The following is an 18,133-nucleotide window of genomic DNA, read 5'->3' on the forward strand; positions in this document are numbered from 1 at the left end:
AATCAGTGCGAAGACTTCTTGATGAAGTCCCCACTCCCCCGGGTGGAGGTCGTGCCTGCTGAGGAAGTCTGCTTCCCAGTTGTCTACCCCCGGGATGAACACTGCTGACATGAGCTTACGTGATTCTCCGCCCAGCAAAGAAATCTGGTGGCTTCCGCCATCGCCACCCTGCTCCTTGTGCCGCCCTGTCGGTTTACATGAGCCACAGCGGTGATGTTGTCTGACTGAAATTTCTTCCCTGTGTGACTGCTCCCCACCCTCGGAGGCTTGCATCCGTGGTCACCAGGACCCAGTCCTGAATGCCGAATCTGCGGCCCTCGAGAAGGTGAGCACTCTGCAGCCACCACAGGAGAGACACCCTGGCCCTGGGGGATAAGGCGATTAACCGATGCATCTGAAGATGTGATCCGGACCATTTGTCCAGTAAGTCCCATTGAAAGGTCCTCGCATGGAACCTGCCGAAGGGAATGGCCTCGTATGATGCCACCATCTTTCCCAGGACTCGAGTTCAGTGATGCACTGACACCTGTTTTGGTTTTAATAGGTCCCTGACCAGTGTCATGAGTTCCTGAACTTTCACTATCGGGAGATAAACCCTTTTCTGGTCTGTGTCCAGAATCATGCCCAGGAAAGGCAGACGAGTCGTAGGAACCAACCGCGACTTTGGAATATTTAGAATCCAGTCGTGTTGCCTTAACACTTCCAGAGAACGTGCTACGCTGATCAGCAACTGCTCACTTGACCTCGCTTTTATGAGGAGATCGTCCAAGTATGGGATAATTGTGACACCTTGCTTCCGCAGGAGTACCATCATTTCCGCCCATTACCTTGGTAAATATTCTCAGTACCGTGGAGAGACCAAACGGCAACGTCTGAAAATGGTAATGACAATCCTGTACCACAGATCTGAGGTACGCCTGACGAGGTGGATAAATGGGGACATGAAGGTATGCATCCTTTATGTCCAGAGACACCATAAAATCTCCCCCTTCCAGGCTTGCAATGACCGCTCTCAGCGATTCCATCTTGAACCGGAACCTTTTTAGGTACATGTTCAGGGATTTTAAATTCAATATGGGTCTGACCGAACCGTCCGGTTTCGGTACTACAAACATGGTCGAATAATAACCCTTTCCTTGTTGAAGGAGGGGAACCTTGACCACCACCTGTTGAAGATACAATTTGTGAATTGCAGTTAACACTATTTCCCTCTCTAAGGGGGAAGCTGGCAGGGCCGATTTGAGGTATCGGTGAGGGGGCATCTCCTCGAATTTCAGCTTGTATCCCTGAGACACAATATCTATTGCCCAGGGATCCAACTGGGAGTGAACCCACTTGTGGCTGAAATTTCGGAGACGCGCCCCCACCGGGCCTAGCTCCGCCTGTGGAGCCCCAGCGTCATGCGGTGGATTTAGTGGAAGCCGGGGAGGACTTCTGTTCCTGGGAACTAGCTGTGTTGTGCAGCTTCTTTCCTCTGCCCCTGCCAAGAAAGGACGCACCTCAGACTTTCTTGTTTTTCTGTGATCAAAAGGACTGCATTTGGTAATACGGTGCTTTCTTAGGCTGTGAGGAAACATATGGCAAAAAATTCGACTTTCCAGCCATAGCTGTGGAGACCAGGTCCGAGAGACCCTCCCCAAACAATTCCTCACCCTTGTAAGGTAAAACCTCCATGTGCCTTTTTGAGTCAGCATCACCTGTCCATTGCCAAATCCACAGGACCCTTCTGGCAGAAATCGACATAGCATTTATTCTAGAACCTAGTAGGCTAATGTCTCTTTGAGCATCTCTCATATAAAGGACAGCGTCTTTAATATGCCCCAGGGTCATTAATATAGTATCCTTGTCTAAGGTATCAATTTCCTCAGATAAGGTATCCGTCCATGCTGCTACAGCACTACACACCCAGGCCGACGCGATTGCCAGCCTCAGTAAGGTACCTGAATGTGTATAAATGGACTTCAGGGTACCCTCCTGTCTTCTATCCGCAGCATCTTTGAGGGTAGCCGTATCCTGTGACGGCAGGGCTACCTTCTTGGATAAGCGTGTCAAAGCTTTGTCCACCCTAGGGGAGGATTCCCAGCGTAACCTGTCCGTTGGCGGGAAAGGATACGCCATAAGAATCCTTTTGGAAATCTGCAGTTTTTTATCTGGAGATTCCCAAGCCTTTTCACATAACTCATTGAGCTCGTGTGAGGGGGGGAAAGTTACCTGCGGCTTCTTTTCCCCATACATATGAACCCTCCTGTCAGGGACTGGGGTTTCCTCTGTGATGTGCAACACATCCTTAATAGCTATAATCATATAACGGATGGATTTAGCCAATCTTGGCTGTAACTTTGCATCATCGTAATCGACACTGGAGTCAGAATCCATGTCGGTATCCGTGTCAATAATTTGGGATAGTGGGCGCTTCTGAGACCCTGTCGGCCTCTGCGACATAGGATCAGGCATGGGTTGGGACCCTGACTGTCCTGAGGCTTCAGCTTTTTCTAACCTTTTATGTAAGGAATTAACATTATCATTTAAAACCTTCCACATATCCATCCAATCAGGTGTCGGTGCCGTCGGCAGAGACCACATTCATTTGCTCCCGCTCTGCTTCCACATAGCCTTCCTCAGACATGTCGACACAAGCGTACCGACACCACACACAGAGGGAATGCCCTTTTTGAAGACCGTTCCCCCACAAGGCCCTTTGGTGAGACAGAGAGAGAGTATGCCAGCACACACCCCAGCGCTATATAACCCAGGAATAACACAGTAACTTAATGTTAACCCAGTAGCTGCTGTATATTGTGTTTTTAGCGCCTAATTATGTGCCCCCCCCCCTCTCCTTTTACCCTTTTTTACCGTGACCTGCAGGGGAGAGCCTGGGGAGCTTCTTCTCAGCGGAGCTGTGGAGAAAAAATGGCGCTGGTGAGTGCTGAGGGAGAAGCCCCGCCCCCTCGACGGTAGGCTTCTGTCCCGCTAAAATACATATCTTTTTGGAGGGGGCTCATACATATATACAGTGCCCAACTGTATATATGAGTACTTTTGCCAACAGAGGTCCATATGCTTCCCAGGGCGCCCCCCCCCTGTGCCCTGCACCCTTACAGTGACCGGAGTATGTGAGGTGTGTTTGGAGCAATGGCGCACAGCTGCAGTGCTGTGCGTTACCTCATGTGTAGAACGGAGTCTTCTGCCGCCGATTTCATAGTCTTCTTGCTTCTCATACTCACCCGGCTTCTGTCTTCCGGCTCTGCGAGGGGGACGGCGGCGCGGCTCTGGGATCGGACGACGAGGGTGAGATCCTGTGTACGATCCCTCTGGAGCTAATGGTGTCCAGTAGCCTCATAAGCAGGACCTAGCTTCAAAGAGTAGGGCTGCTTCTCTCCCCTCTGTCCCACGATGCAGGGAGTCTGTTGCCAGCAGAGCTCCCTGAAAATAAAAAAACCTAACAAAATACTTTCTCTGACGTCCTAGTGGATGCTGGGGACTCCGTAAGGACCATGGGGAATAGCGGCTCCGCAGGAGACTGGGCACAAAAGTAAAGCTTTAGAACTACCTGGTGTGCACTGGCTCCTCCCCCTATGACCCTCCTCCAAGCCTCAGTTAGATTTTTGTGCCCGAACGAGAAGGGTGCACACTAGGTGGCTCTCCTGAGCTGCTTAGTGAAAAGTTTAGTTTTAGGTTTTTTTATTTTCAGTGAGACCTGCTGGCAACAGGCTCACTGCATCGAGGGACTAAGGGGAGAAGCAGCGAACTCACCTGCGTGCAGAGTGGATTGGGCTTCTTAGGCTACTGGACATTAGCTCCAGAGGGACGATCACAGGCCCAGCCATGGATGGGTCCCAGAGCTGCGCCGCCGGCCCCCTTACAGAGCCAGAAGGCAAAAGGTTCCTCATTTCTGCCCCGTGACAGAGGGAGAGAAAAAAAAAAAAAAAAAAACTGCAGAAATCAGCCAGTTCCCAGGAACAGAAGCCCTCTCCCGCCTCTGCCAAGCCCTCAGTATGACGCTGGGGCTTTACAAGCAGAATCAGGCACGGTGGGGGCCCGTCTCAATGAATTTCAGCGCGCAGTGGGCTCACTCGCAAGTAGACCCCTGGATCCTTCAGGTGATATCTCAGGGGTACAAATTGGAATTCGAGACGTCTCCCCCTCGCCGTTTCCTAAAGTCGGCTTTACCGATGTCTCCTTCTGACAGGGAGGCAGTTTTGGAAGCCATTCACAAGCTGTATTCCCAGCAGGTGATAATCAAGGTACCCCTCCCTCCTGCAACAGGGAACGGGGTATTATTCCACACTGTTGGGGTACCGAAGCCGGACGGCTCGGTGAGACCGATTCTAAATCTAAAATCTTGAACACTTACATACGGAGGTTCAAATTCAAGATTGCTCTGAGTGACTCAGTGATTGCGAACCTGGAAGAAGGGGACTACATGATGTCTCAGGACATCAAGGATGCTTACCTTCATGTCCCAATTTACCCTTCTCACCAAGGGTACCTCAGGTTTATGGTACAGAACTGTCACTATCAGTTTCAGACGCTGCCGTATGGATGGTCCACGGCACCCCGGGTCTTTACCAAGGTAATGGCCGAAATGATGATACTCCTTCAAAGGAAGGGAATTTTAGTTATCCCTTACTTGGACGATTCCCTGATAAGGGTAAGATCCAGGGAACAGTTGGAGGTCGGTGTAGCACTATCTCAGGTAGTGTTGCGGCAGCACGATTGGATTCTCAATATTCCAAAATCGCAGCTGATTCCGACGACTCGTCTTCTGTTCCTAGGGATGATCCTGGACACAGTCCAGAAAAAGGTGTTTCTCCCGGAGGAGAAAGTCAGGGATTTATCCGAGCTAGTCGGGAACCTCCTATAACCGAGCCAAGTCTCAGTACATCAATAAAATGGTTCTGGGAAAAATGGTGGCTTCCTACGAAGCAATCCCATTCGGCAGATTCCACGCAAGAATTTTCCAGTGGGACCTGCTGGACAAATGGTCCGGGTCGCATCTTCAGATGCATCAGCGGATAACCCTGTCACCAAGCACAAGGGTGTCTCTCCTGTGGTGGTTGCAGAGTGCTCATCTTCTAGAGGGCCGCACATTCAGGACTGGGTCATGGTGACCACGGATGCCAGCCTGCGAGGCTGGGGAGCAGTCACACAGGGAAGGAATTTCCAGAGCTTATGGTCAAGCCTGGAGACATCACTTCACATAAATATCCTGAAGCTAAGGGCCATTTACAATGCTCTAAGCTCAGCAAGACCTCTGCTTCAAGGTCACCCGGAGTTGATCCATTCGGACAACATCACGGCAGTCACCCACGTAAACAGACAGGGTGACACAAGAAGCAGGAGGGCAATGGCAGAAGCTGCAAGGATTCTTCGCTGGGCGGAAAATCATGTGATAGCACTGTCAGCAGTATTCATTCCGGGAGTGGACAACTGGGAAGCAGACTTCCTCAGCAGACACGACCTCCACCCGGGAGAGTGGGGACTTCACCCAGAAGTCTTCCACATGTTTATAAAACTCGACAAGTATTGCGCCAGGTCAAGGGACCCTCAGGCAATAGCTGTAGACGCTCTGGTAACACAGTGGGTGTACCAGTCAGTGTATGTGTTCCCTCCTCTGCCTCTCATACCAAGGTACTGAGAATTATAAGATGGAGAGGAGTAAGCACTATATTCGTGGCTCCGGATTGGCCAAGAAGGACTTGGTAACCGGAACTTCAAGAGATGCTCACGGAGGATCCGTGGCCTCTACCTCTAAGAAGGGACCTGCTCCAGCAAGGACCCTGTCTGTTCCAAGACTTACCGCGGCTGCGGTTGACGGCATGGCGGATGAACGCCGGATCCTGAAGGAGAAAGGCATTCCGGATGAAGTCATTCCTATCCTGATCAAAGCCAGGAAAGATATAACCGCAAAACATTATCACCGCATTTGGCGAAAATATGTTGCGGGGTGCGAGGCCAGTAAGGCCCCGACGGAGGAATTTTCAGCTAGGTCGATTCCTACATTTCCTGCAAACAGGAGTGTCTATGGGCCTGAAATGGGGGTCCATTAAGGTTCAAATTTCGGCCCTGTCAATTTTCTTCCAAAAAGAACTAGCTTCAGTCCCTGAAGTTCAGACGTTTGTGAAAGGGGTACTGTATATACATCCTCCTTTTGTGCCTCCAGTGGCACCTTGGGATCTAAATGTAGTTTTTGGGTTCCAAAAGTCACATTGGTTTGAACCACTTAAATATGTGGAGTTAAAATATCTCACAAGGAAAGTGGTCATGCTGTTGGCCCTGGCCTGGGCCAGGTGCGTGTCAGAATTGGCGGCTTTATCCTGTAAAAGCCCTCATCTGATTTTCCATTCGGACGGGGCGGAATTGAGGACTTGTCCTCAGTTTCTCCCTAAGGTGGTTTTCAGTGTTTCACTTGAACCAACCTATTGTGGTGCCTGCGGCTACTAGGGACTTGGAGGACTCCAAGTTGCTAGACGTTGTCAGAGCCCTGGAAATATAGGTTTCCAAGACGGCTGGAGTCAGAAAATCTGACTCGTTGTTTATTCGGTATGCACCCAACAAGCTGGGTGCTCCTGCTTCTAAGCAGACTATTGCTCGTTGGATTTGTAGTACAATTCAGCTTGCACATTCTGTGGCGGGCCTGCCACAGCCAAAAATCTGTAAAAGCCCATTCCACAAGGAAGGTGGGCTCATCTTGGGCGGCTGCCCGAGGGGTCTCGGCTTTACAACTTTGCCGAGCAGCTACTTGGTCAGGAGCAAATACGTTTGTAAAATTCTACAAAATTGATACCCTGGCTGAGGAGGACCTGGAGTTCTCTCATTTGGTGCTGCAGAGTCATCCGCACTCTCCCGCCCGTTTGGGAGCTTTGGTATAATCCCCATGGTCCTTACGGAGTCCCCAGCATCCACTAGGACGTCAGAGAAAATAAGAATTTACTTACCGATAATTCTATTTCTCATAGTCCGTAGTGGATGCTGGGCGCCCATCCCAAGTGTGGATTGTCCGCAATACTGGTACATAGTTATTGTTACCAAAAAATCGGGTTATTGCTGTAGTGAGCCATCTTTTCTAGAGGCTCCTCTATTATCATGCTATTAACTGGGTTTAGATCACAGGTTATATGGTGTGATTGGTGTGGCTGGTATGAGTCTTACCCGGGATTCAAAATCCTTCCTTATTGTGTACGCTCGTCCGGGCACAGTATCCTAACTGAGGCTTGGAGGAGGGTCATAGGGGGAGGAGCCAGTGCACACCAGGTAGTTCTAAAGCTTTACTTTTGTGCCCAGTCTCCTGCGGAGCCGCTATTCCCCATGGTCCTTACGGAGGCCCCAGCATCCACTACGGACTATGAGAAATAGAATTATCGGTAAGTAAATTCTTATTTTCTTACAGCAAGCTCAGGAGAGCTCACTGAACAGCACCCAGCTTGTCCGGGCACAGATTCAAACTGAGGTCTGGAGGAGGGACATAGAGGGAGGAGCCAGAGCACACCAGAATCTAAATTCTCTTTAAGTGCCCATGTCTCCTGCGGAGCCCGTCTATTCCCCATGGTCCTTACTGAGTCCCCAGCATCCACTAGGACGTTAGAGAAATACCAACAGCTGGATCCCGATAGTCAAAACACCAACGTATTGCAGTAAATATTTTTACCCCTAGTCTTAACCCACAGCATAATCGGTATCCCGCTGTCAGTATTCTAACCACATCCCATATGGAGGCTGTATGGACACTGCTGAATACAGCAAATGATGGCGTATCCATTCCAAGTGCTCTTGTGAAATGGAGGGGTTTGGTCAAATTTTTAAATTGTAAATCAGTTTTTGAAACTTCCTAAATAAAAAAAAGTAAGAGTAAAACTTAGGGGAAAAGCTTGTAAGCTAGAACAGCAAACGACAGTAAAAGCTATAAAATTCATTTAGACACGTCTACAAACAGCCTGCAAGCTAACACTAATGTGTAACATCTTGTGAATGCCTTATGACTTACCATCTATTCTTTCATATTCCTGACAAGTAAACAATGCCAAAACTGTAGCATGCCTATTAACAGGCCAACATTGCAACAGCTCATTTTAAACTTCACACAACTTAAAACCATGAGACGGCAAACAAACACCTTCACCACAGCAAAGCACAAACTTTTAGGACGTCACCAATGGGGTCGATTCTATTCGGCAACTAATGAATAGCGCCGGGAATTAGCTCCCGACGCTATTCAATTCAGCAACTAGTTACGTCGGCGATGGCCCGTTCTCGCCGACAAAACAGGTTGAATTGTCGGGAGAACGGACATTCTCCGACTTAACTCCCCGGCGCGAGGCTGATTCCCGACAGAATCAGCCTCGCGCCGGCCGCGAGGCAGCACTTTTGTCGGGTTTCTCTTCTCATCCCCCGGGGATGAGAGAAGAATTCCCGACAATTGCAGGTAATTAGTTGCTGTATTGAATAGCGTCGGGAGCTAATTCCCGGCGCTATTCATTAGTTGCCGAATAGAATCGACCCCAATGTAGACTCCGTTTTAAGATGGGATTAGCTGGCTAAAGTTAACCACACTTTAATCCAGAGCTGGCAACCTGTGGCACCCCGGCACACACACACACACAAAAAAAAAAAAAAAAATTGTGTGTGTGTGTGTTATATATATATATATATATATACACATACATACATACATACATACATACATACACACACACCACACACACACACACACACACACACACATACATATACACCATATGACAGATTGCCTTATTAGGCGACATATCACATACTTTTAGGTTTTATTATAACATCACTTTAAACACTGCCATGCATAGATGACAACCATCCAAAACTATGAAATCTATATGGCCAAGTCAAATGAATGCACACGTGGATTAGTTATGTTTATCCAAAGTAACGGATAGAAGAGGATTTTTGTGAGTGCTGTAATAGTCAGATTAAACTATTCCACACCAGTCATAACTACTTAATAATGGGATTAAAACCAATAAAAAGAGCAATAATTTGTTAAAGAAAAAAAAAAAAAGGAAAGAGGAAAAGTATAAGAAATGAGATGCACTGACGAGTGTCACACCCAGTGACGTGCAGTGGGGTGAGGCAGAGCCTTTCCTGTTATACTGTTTGCGCCACAGTTTTGACTGTATAAAGTATATGAAAAATACAAAGAATGTTATTAATATCTTTTGATTATTCTAATAATTTTTATAGACAAAACTTTGGAGTAAAAAGTCTATGGCAGGTGCCTATCTTTACACACGTCTGATCAAACCACACCAAATTTCCAGGAGTTTATACTGCTGCACATGTGTATAAATGCCCACAAACTCTTTGGCTCATACGGTCATTAAATCCGGCTCTGTTTCTAGCCAGTGCCTCCTCAGCAATTTACCTCACCACACATCCCTGCGCCATACTGTACTTAATAATTAGGCATCAGGTCTACAATTAACCAGCTGGGTCATCATAAGAGACTACTCCTGACAGCACAGATTGAAGTCTAGGTCATACTGTTATGTTATCTGAACCTACTTGCTTGTACAGGGATAATAAAAGTAATCGCTCTGGTAAAAAAGGTACAAAGAGTAGGATATTCTTGCCCCATACACAACCATAGATTGTGTAAGAAAAGAGATTGAGATTACTGTTCAAATTAGGTACAATGCCAATAAACAGCAGCACAACACACACAGTGGAAAAGAAACTGAAATAAATCCTTTCAGCTGGTGATCATCCACATGACACATTTTAATGCAGTTCCAGAAACACAGTACTCACACAATAAACATCTGTCCCCAGATAAATATTAGGTAGACTAATATTGAGCATGTAACGGGTAACAGCAGCCTTGCACAGCATGATGTTATAAGCCACACACCTTGGGGACTGTAAATGTAACCATATACTGTAGCCAGTGTCGGACTGGGGCTTGTAATGCCCACCGGGGGAATGCAGTGGTAGGGGCCCATGTTTAGTGGTGTGGCCTGCCACCTCATTGGTTTGACTAACCATTATAGAGTGCAACATCTGGACCCCTTCTTAAATATATACAGTAAATTCAGATGCTGCATTCATGATAATGTACCAGATTAATAACAGAAATGCACCATAGTCCAGAATAAGGTAACATGTATAATTCAAGTGCACAGGCTAGAACCTGATCCTTAGAGCAGAAGGTGGGCCCCCAGGCAGTAGGCCCTACTGTGCTACAGTCAGGCTTGGACTGGCCCACAGTGGTACAGGGGAAACCACCGATGGGCCCCACCGGTGGTTTCCCCTGTACCACTGTGGGCCAGTCCAAGCCTGACTGTAGCACAGTGTTACTTTATTCCACTTCTCAGTACCCCCAGCAGATCATGGTTTCAGGATTTCTATCTATGGAAGGTGGTGGGATCATTTCTGATCCAGCAACATAGGTTCTCTCACCTAGGCATGATTAGAGAAATCCAGAAAACATGAACTGTTGGAGATACTTGAGTGAAGCTGGGAAGCAGTGCTATACAAGAACATGGATGCTTGCACTCAGCATTAGACCAGTGACCGGCCTGACAAGGGCATATTGGACGTGTGCTGCTGTAAGAGACAACAAGTGGCCAGCAGCACACACCGGGGACATGGGGTGCAGCACGGGTGACACACAGAGGAGAGAACTTCCCAGGCCAGCGCCGGTCCCCGATGGTGGGGGGCACCCTCCTGCTGTCAGGGTACACGGCGCCGCGGCAGAGACTCGCACCTGCAGGGTGGTGATGTGTTTGTCGTTGAACTTGTTTTCGCAGTAGCGCAGCACCAACGAAGTCTTCCCAACACAGCCCTCCCCGAGTAGCACCACCTTGAACGAGTACGTCTTGCTGCCCCCAGCTCCGCCTCCACCTCCAGCCGCCATGGAAGCCGATGTAGCGAGAGCCCAGGCTACACCACAGGCCACACGCAGCTCCGGAGAGCGCCCCTGTCCGCACAAGCACAGAGAGCGGCTGCACAGCGCCTCGCTAACAGGCCACGGGCTCCGCTAAAATCTATCGGCCGCTCTCTAATGGCGACTTCTTCCTCTTACGTCACTTCTTTTTCATCATGTGATGTTGGCGAGAAGTAAACGGGGACCTGACGTCATGGGGGAGTGGCCATGTGTATACGGGCATGGGGTGGGCGTGGCTGCTGTAGCTGTGTGTGTAGCAGTAGAGGGGCTCTTATCGGTGCGAGCCGGCCGTGTGTAGTGCGCTTGCGCGGGGTTAGCTGTCAGTGTACCTGTCATTCAGTGCGGCAGTCATAAAATATAAAACTCAGTCAGTATGATAAATGTTGCTCCAGACGATCAGCTCCCAACTCTCATTTTTCAAACACATGACAGCAGCTGATTGGCTGGAGCACCATTTATCATTCGCAACAAGTTTTAACAGTCACAACAAGTTTGATCACTCGTTGGTAAATAAGCCCCTGGGTACAAGTTTGCAGGATCATATAATTAAACTTGCATGCATTGCACAAATGCGCGTACCCGACAAATACAAATGCCAATTTGTGGTATAGCGAGAGTGTGCAAATTTTCTAAAAAATGTGACCTAGGAGAAATGCATGAAAATGTGGGGAAACCATCTCGGACCCCCAAAAAGTGACAACTGAGATAGTAGAAACATATATACGGTGAATAAGGCTGTTGGTATGCATTGGAAAATTGCTAGACGAGGTTCTTTATGGGTGCCAAACAACAACAATAACAAAATGCTAAACGGCAAATTAATTTAATTTACTTACAAACTAATTAAATGAAAAATGCAAAAAAAGTAAATTAAAAAAAACTTAATTTTTTTTAAATGTCATTTTTTTTTTTAGAAAAAGTAAGTTTTTGTTGATATAAATACTTTAATTAAATTTGTGGTGCATAAGAAAATGAAAAAAACAACAACTTTATTTTGGGGTAATTTGAGGTAAATAATGATGTTATTGGTCCAAATAAGCTAAATGAAAACTCACAAATTACTAATTACTAATTTATCATTAGAAAGGATTCCAAGGGGTTCTGAAGCAAGTCCTGACATTTTTTTCCCTTAAAATGAACATTCGCCTTACCTTTTTGCACCCATAGTGTGAGTATGTCAAGAAGGGATTGCATCACCCAATTCGCACCTAATTAAACCGACCCCTTAGTAGTGGGTAGTGGATTGTGTCTAAATTAACACAAAACTGCATAGGAAGGAATACAGATCAAGATGGTGGTGTTAACTGTTAACTGTGTGCAACTGTATTCACATCACACTGTACAGTATTATTTATTCTTTATTACCAGTTATTTATATAGCGCACTCATATTCCGCAGCGCTTTACAGAGAGAATATTTGGCCATTCACATAACTTCCTGCCCCAGTGGGGTTTATAATCTATATTCCCTAACACATGTACATTCACACTAGGGCTAATTTTGTTGGGAGAAAATTAACCTACCAGCATATTTTTGGATTGTGGGAGGAAACCGGTGTACCCGAAGGAAACTCATGCAAGTATGGGGAGTATACAAAAAAATCCACACAGTTAAAGCCATGGTGGGAATTGAACCCATGACCTCAGTGCTGTGAGGCAGTAATGCTAACCTTTACACCATCCGTACTGCCCCGCAGTGTACCTTATTTACTTTTACACCACATAGCAGTACACCTTATATACATTACACCACACAGGAGCTCTTTATTCACATTATGCCACAAAATAGTGCCTCTTATACACATTATGCTACACAGTAGTACCCCCAGGGCCGGCTCTACCATTAGGCAGCTTTAGGCAGCTGCCTAGGGGCGCCGGTTCCTGAAGGGTGCCACTGAATTCATCTATCAAAAAATTGAAGGATGTCTCTGTATGCGGCCTCCTCCTTTAACACTGTGCTGGCTGCTGCTGCGGGTCTAATCAGGTGCAGCCGCCGCCAATGCTTAAAGTGGTCCTAGAGAGGTGGTGGAACTCACCCCCCTCCCCACGGCGGCCATGTAATAAAGGTATTGCGCGCGCCTTAGGCGCGCGCGGCAAATAGGGGGTGTGGTCTCAAAAAGAAAGGGCCGTGGTCACACAATAGTAATAATGCCCACAGTAGTAGCACCCAAGTGTAAATTTTGAAGTGGGGGTATGGAAAAGTGAAGGTTGTAATTATGTGCGCGCCGATGGCGTGCGCGCTCCTGAAAAGGGGGCATGGCCATGCAAGAGGGGGTGTGCCCTTCAGTGTAGTTTACCACACCATATACCCCTTATACACCACACTAACAGGACCCCTTTCACATTATAGCACACAGTATGAGCCGAAATTCACATTATACCACACAGTATGAGCCGAGATTCACATTACACCACACAGTATGAGCCAAATTCACATTACACCATAGAGTATAAGCCGAAATTCACATTATAGCACACGGTATGAGCCGAAATTCACATTACAGCACATGGTATGAGCCGAAATTCACATTATAGCATACAGAATGAGCCGAAATTCACATTATAGAGAGAGTGACAGGGAGAGTGACAGCAGGGACATGGAAAATGACAGCAGGGACATGCAAAGTGACAGCAGGGACATGGAGAGTGACAGCAGGGGCATACAGTAGGCACTAGAGAGAGAGAAAGACAGCAGGGTAAGATTACCTGTTTAGCAGTGGCGGTGGTCTGCAGTGCTGTGGATGAGTAGGCTGTGGTAGGCGTGGAGTGGAGAAGGCTGTGGGCCTCGGAGATAGTGCGGAGGAGGAGGCTGTGGGCATGCAGAGGTCCGAGGGCGGGGCGGCAGAGGAGGCTGAGGGCGGCTGCAGTGGATCGGGAACCAGGCTGGCTTTATTATCCCTGCCGCCGCATCGAGCTCCTGTCACCACGGTGCTAATATTTCAAAACTGCTGCGGACCGGCAGCCAATCAGCGACAGATTTGAACTAGTAGCGCCGCAGTCACAGGAGCGCGATGCGGCGGCAGGGATTATAAAGACAGCCTGGTCCCAGATCCGCTGCAGCTGGGAGTCTGGAACCAGGGATCCCAGTGCGGCGGCGATGGTAGGGGCAGAGCCACGGAGGGCGGACCAGGAGCTCAGCTTCTTTGTCAGCCCATACAGTAATGCCCACAGCAGTAGCACCCCTTATACTATGCCCACAGTAGTAGTGCCCCTTATGCAATACCCGCAATAGTAGTGCCCCTTATGTCCCCAAGAGTGGTGCCCCTTATGAAGTGTCCTCTTTACAATGCCCTCATTAGCAGTGCACCCCATCAGTAATGCCCTTAATGGTAATGCCCCTGTGTAGTATTGCCCCCAGTAGTAATTTTGCCTGTAGTAATGCCCCCAGTCGTTTAGCCCCCTGTAGTTTAGCCCCAGTAGTCATGCCCCCACTGGTAATGCCCCTGCAGTTATGACCCCAGTAATTTACTCCCCCCCCTTTAGTTTAGCCTCCCAGTGGTAATGGTGTAGCTGGGGGTGTGCTCTGCGCTCCCTAAGAATGTGTACTTGTTTGTTTGTGTGACCGAGCAGCCCAGGTTTGGAGTAGGAAACTCTTTTTGTTTGTTTCCTGTTTTGCAAAATCTTGGGGGGGATGGGACAAACCTTTGGCGCTACCTGTCAATGATTAGTGGTTTGCAATAGAACACAATTTTTCACAATTGATATAAATTTAAATGTGCATAATTAAGCAACAGAGTATAGATATGGAGGCAGTGGAGTGTATTTAAATGACAGATTTTTTATTTAGTAAGTATTTGAAATTTTTGACAATAAAAGATTTGCACCTGAGTGCTTATTTGCGTTCTGTATATTGCTAGCAATCAATGAGATTAATAAAGGTAACAAAGAAAAATTAAAAATAATGGCTAAATTCTACTAAATTTAAAACAAGGAAAAATAAATGGAAATAGAAAAAATATATATAAAAAAGAAAAAATATATATAAAAAATATATAAAAATAAAAATAAAAATAGGAGTGAGAATAAAGGAGACCGGTCCCTTTGTATTTGCGGTGATTTTTGATGTGTCCCGGCAAAGGCGGTTGTTGCCGCAAAGAGGTCCGGTTTAAATGTGTTCCTGATGATCCGTGAATGCAGTTTTCAGTCACAGTGGTTTGGTTCTTAGGTGTTTGAAAAAAGGTGTTTGAAAAGAAGTTCGCTTACGTGTCTTCACCCTATTCAGGGCTGGGGAGTCCGTACGTGTCTGATGTTGCTGCAGGTGTCTTGTCTCCGTAGTCGCGGGGTGTTACAGGCGCCTGTAACTCCGGTTCCTTTGATGTTGTCTCGCCGGCGTCTTCCAGGGAATCGGGATCTCCGGGTTTCGGGTAGACAGAGAAGGGGGGCGTGGTCCAACGCGTTTCACTCGGCCAATGGTGCCGTGCTTCGTCAGGGACAGTTAGGATGATGTGTGTCTCAGGCTTTCTTAAGTATTATTAAGTCTGCTGTGATTGGTTCATGAAGGTCTCTTTCCAATTAGTGCAATTAGCAATTATATTGTAGGAGCTGTTTTTCTTTGAAGTCCTATTTTCGGTTTGTTTAATAGTAATGGAGATCTCTTTTCAGTATTACCTTTTCATAAACATTATTTTGTTACATATGAAAACAAAAAGTTATTTTGTTACATTTTAAGCCGAAATGCAGGTTTCTAGTCCAAGCTGTACGTCTGGAAAAAAGGTGTCTAATAAACCTTTTATATGAAGCTGGTGTTTTTTTTATAGGAAAGTTTGTAATTAGAAGGGGAGTGAGGAGGTTGTTAAAACGAAATTATATGTAGATAAATAGATTAATTGTTGATAGATGGATGTTTTAGACTGACAGTGCAGTAGTATCACATAAAACGGCTTATAATATTGTTTATGGAATTTGGGTATTGTGTTTACGAAATATTTATGTTAATATATATATGATATGGTGGCATCACGGGGAGCACTCTTTAGTACTGATGTTGTTTCTAGCAAGTGTTATTTGTAGCCGGTGTGTTTTAGATGTGGTGCCTTTTGTGGATCTGAAAAATTTATTAGAACAATTATTTTCTTAATTCGCATACAAATGAGTATTAGTAGTTATCCTGTCTTGATTGATAAGTGGGTGACTAGAAGTTTTCAAGCGGATGTTTCGTGGAGCAGTTCGATATTTAACGTTTCAGTTGTGGAAAGTTTGTTCTTTTTTGCTTGGTTATGTGTATTTTTGGTTGATTTTTCTTCTTCCTTGGTTTTTATTTGGTTTGAACCTGAATGTTTTTCCTGGTGGATTAGTCCTAATTCCACTTGTGTCTCAGGTAGGTTGTCCCATATTTTCACCAAGGTATTATCATAAGTGACATTACTGCACCCAGGGTTCATAGATGGTCCCCCAGTCTATTACTTGCTGGGCCCAAACCTCTTTACTTCCGAGTTCGGAATGGGATCGGGTGGTTTGTGGATGGTATGGCAGTATTTATTCACTTAATGGTAATTCTGGTGGTGTGGGTACATTCTACCGGGCATTATTGTGGTATTGGTTAATCCCCCAAGAAACTGCTGAGTTCAAAGTCAATGTTTAGACCTTTTGGATATACAATATGCAGACCCTAACGCCAAAAGGTCTAAACATTGACTTTGAACTCAGCAGTTTCTTGGGGGATTAACCAATACCACAATAATGCCCGGTAGAATGTACCCACACCACCAGAATTACCATTAAGTGAATAAATACTGCCATACCATCCACAAACCACCCGATCCCATTCCGAACTCGGAAGTAAAGAGGTTTGGGCCCAGCAAGTAATAGACTGGGGGACCATCTATGAACCCTGGGTGCAGTAATGTCACTTATGATAATACCTTGGTGAAAATATGGGACAACCTACCTGAGACACAAGTGGAATTAGGACTAATCCACCAGGAAAAACATTCAGGTTCAAACCAAATAAAAACCAAGGAAGAAGAAAAATCAACCAAAAATACACATAACCAAGCAAAAAAGAACAAACTTTCCACAACTGAAACGTTAAATATCGAACTGCTCCACGAAACATCCGCTTGAAAACTTCTAGTCACCCACTTATCAATTAAGACAGGATAACTACTAATACTCATTTGTATGCGAATTAAGAAAATAATTGTTCTAATAAATTTTTCAGATCCACAAAAGGCACCACATCTAAAACACACCGGCTACAAATAACACTTGCTAGAAACAACATCAGTACTAAAGAGTGCTCCCCGTGATGCCACCATATCATATATATATTAACATAAATATTTCGTAAACACAATACCCAAATTCCATAAACAATATTATAAGCCGTTTTATGTGATACTACTGCACTGTCAGTCTAAAACATCCATCTATCAACAATTAATCTATTTATCTACATATAATTTCGTTTTAACAACCTCCTCACTCCCCTTCTAATTACAAACTTTCCTATAAAAAAAACACCAGCTTCATATAAAAGGTTTATTAGACACCTTTTTTCCAGACGTACAGCTTGGACTAGAAACCTGCATTTCGGCTTAAAATGTAACAAAATAACTTTTTGTTTTCATATGTAACAAAATAATGTTTATGAAAAGGTAATACTGAAAAGAGATCTCCATTACTATTAAACAAACCGAAAATAGGACTTCAAAGAAAAACAGCTCCTACAATATAATTGCTAATTGCACTAATTGGAAAGAGACCTTCATGAACCAATCACAGCAGACTTAATAATACTTAAGAAAGCCTGAGACACACATCATCCTAACTGTCCCTGACGAAGCACGGCACCATTGGCCGAGTGAAACGCGTTGGACCACGCCCCCCTTCTCTGTCTACCCGAAACCCGGAGATCCCGATTCCCTGGAAGACGCCGGCGAGACAACATCAAAGGAACCGGAGTTACAGGCGCCTGTAACACCCCGCGACTACGGAGACAAGACACCTGCAGCAACATCAGACACGTACGGACTCCCCAGCCCTGAATAGGGTGAAGACACGTAAGCGAACTTCTTTTCAAACACCTTTTTTCAAACACCTAAGAACCAAACCACTGTGACTGAAAACTGCATTCACGGATCATCAGGAACACATTTAAACCGGACCTCTTTGCGGCAACAACCGCCTTTGCCGGGACACATCAAAAATCACCGCAAATACAAAGGGACCGGTCTCCTTTATTCTCACTCCTATTTTTATTTTTATTTTTATATATTTTTTA

The 18,133-nt window shown here is 46.0% G+C and overlaps 1 protein-coding gene and 2 pseudogenes across 1 annotated transcript in view; 1 reads left to right on the forward strand and 2 right to left on the reverse strand.

Moving 5' to 3' along the window:
- The window catches only part of RAB21 (RAB21, member RAS oncogene family), a 32,714-nt gene extending 21,628 nt beyond the window's left edge, over window positions 1-11,086 (reverse strand). The window contains exon 1 of the mRNA XM_063927456.1: window positions 10,733-11,086. Coding sequence (XP_063783526.1) covers window positions 10,733-10,882 — 150 coding nt within the window. The 5' untranslated portion in view covers window positions 10,883-11,086. The remainder of the gene's footprint in view (window positions 1-10,732) is intronic.
- Window positions 11,087-16,269: 5,183 nt separating this feature from the next.
- LOC134937533 (5S ribosomal RNA) lies at window positions 16,270-16,388 on the reverse strand (annotated as a pseudogene).
- Window positions 16,389-16,638: 250 nt separating this feature from the next.
- On the forward strand, window positions 16,639-16,757 carry LOC134937534 (5S ribosomal RNA; annotated as a pseudogene).
- The last annotated feature ends 1,376 nt before the right edge of the window (window positions 16,758-18,133 follow it).

Source organism: Pseudophryne corroboree, chromosome 6 (genome assembly GCF_028390025.1).
Source record: "Pseudophryne corroboree isolate aPseCor3 chromosome 6, aPseCor3.hap2, whole genome shotgun sequence".
NCBI classification, from domain to species: domain Eukaryota; kingdom Metazoa; phylum Chordata; class Amphibia; order Anura; family Myobatrachidae; genus Pseudophryne; species Pseudophryne corroboree.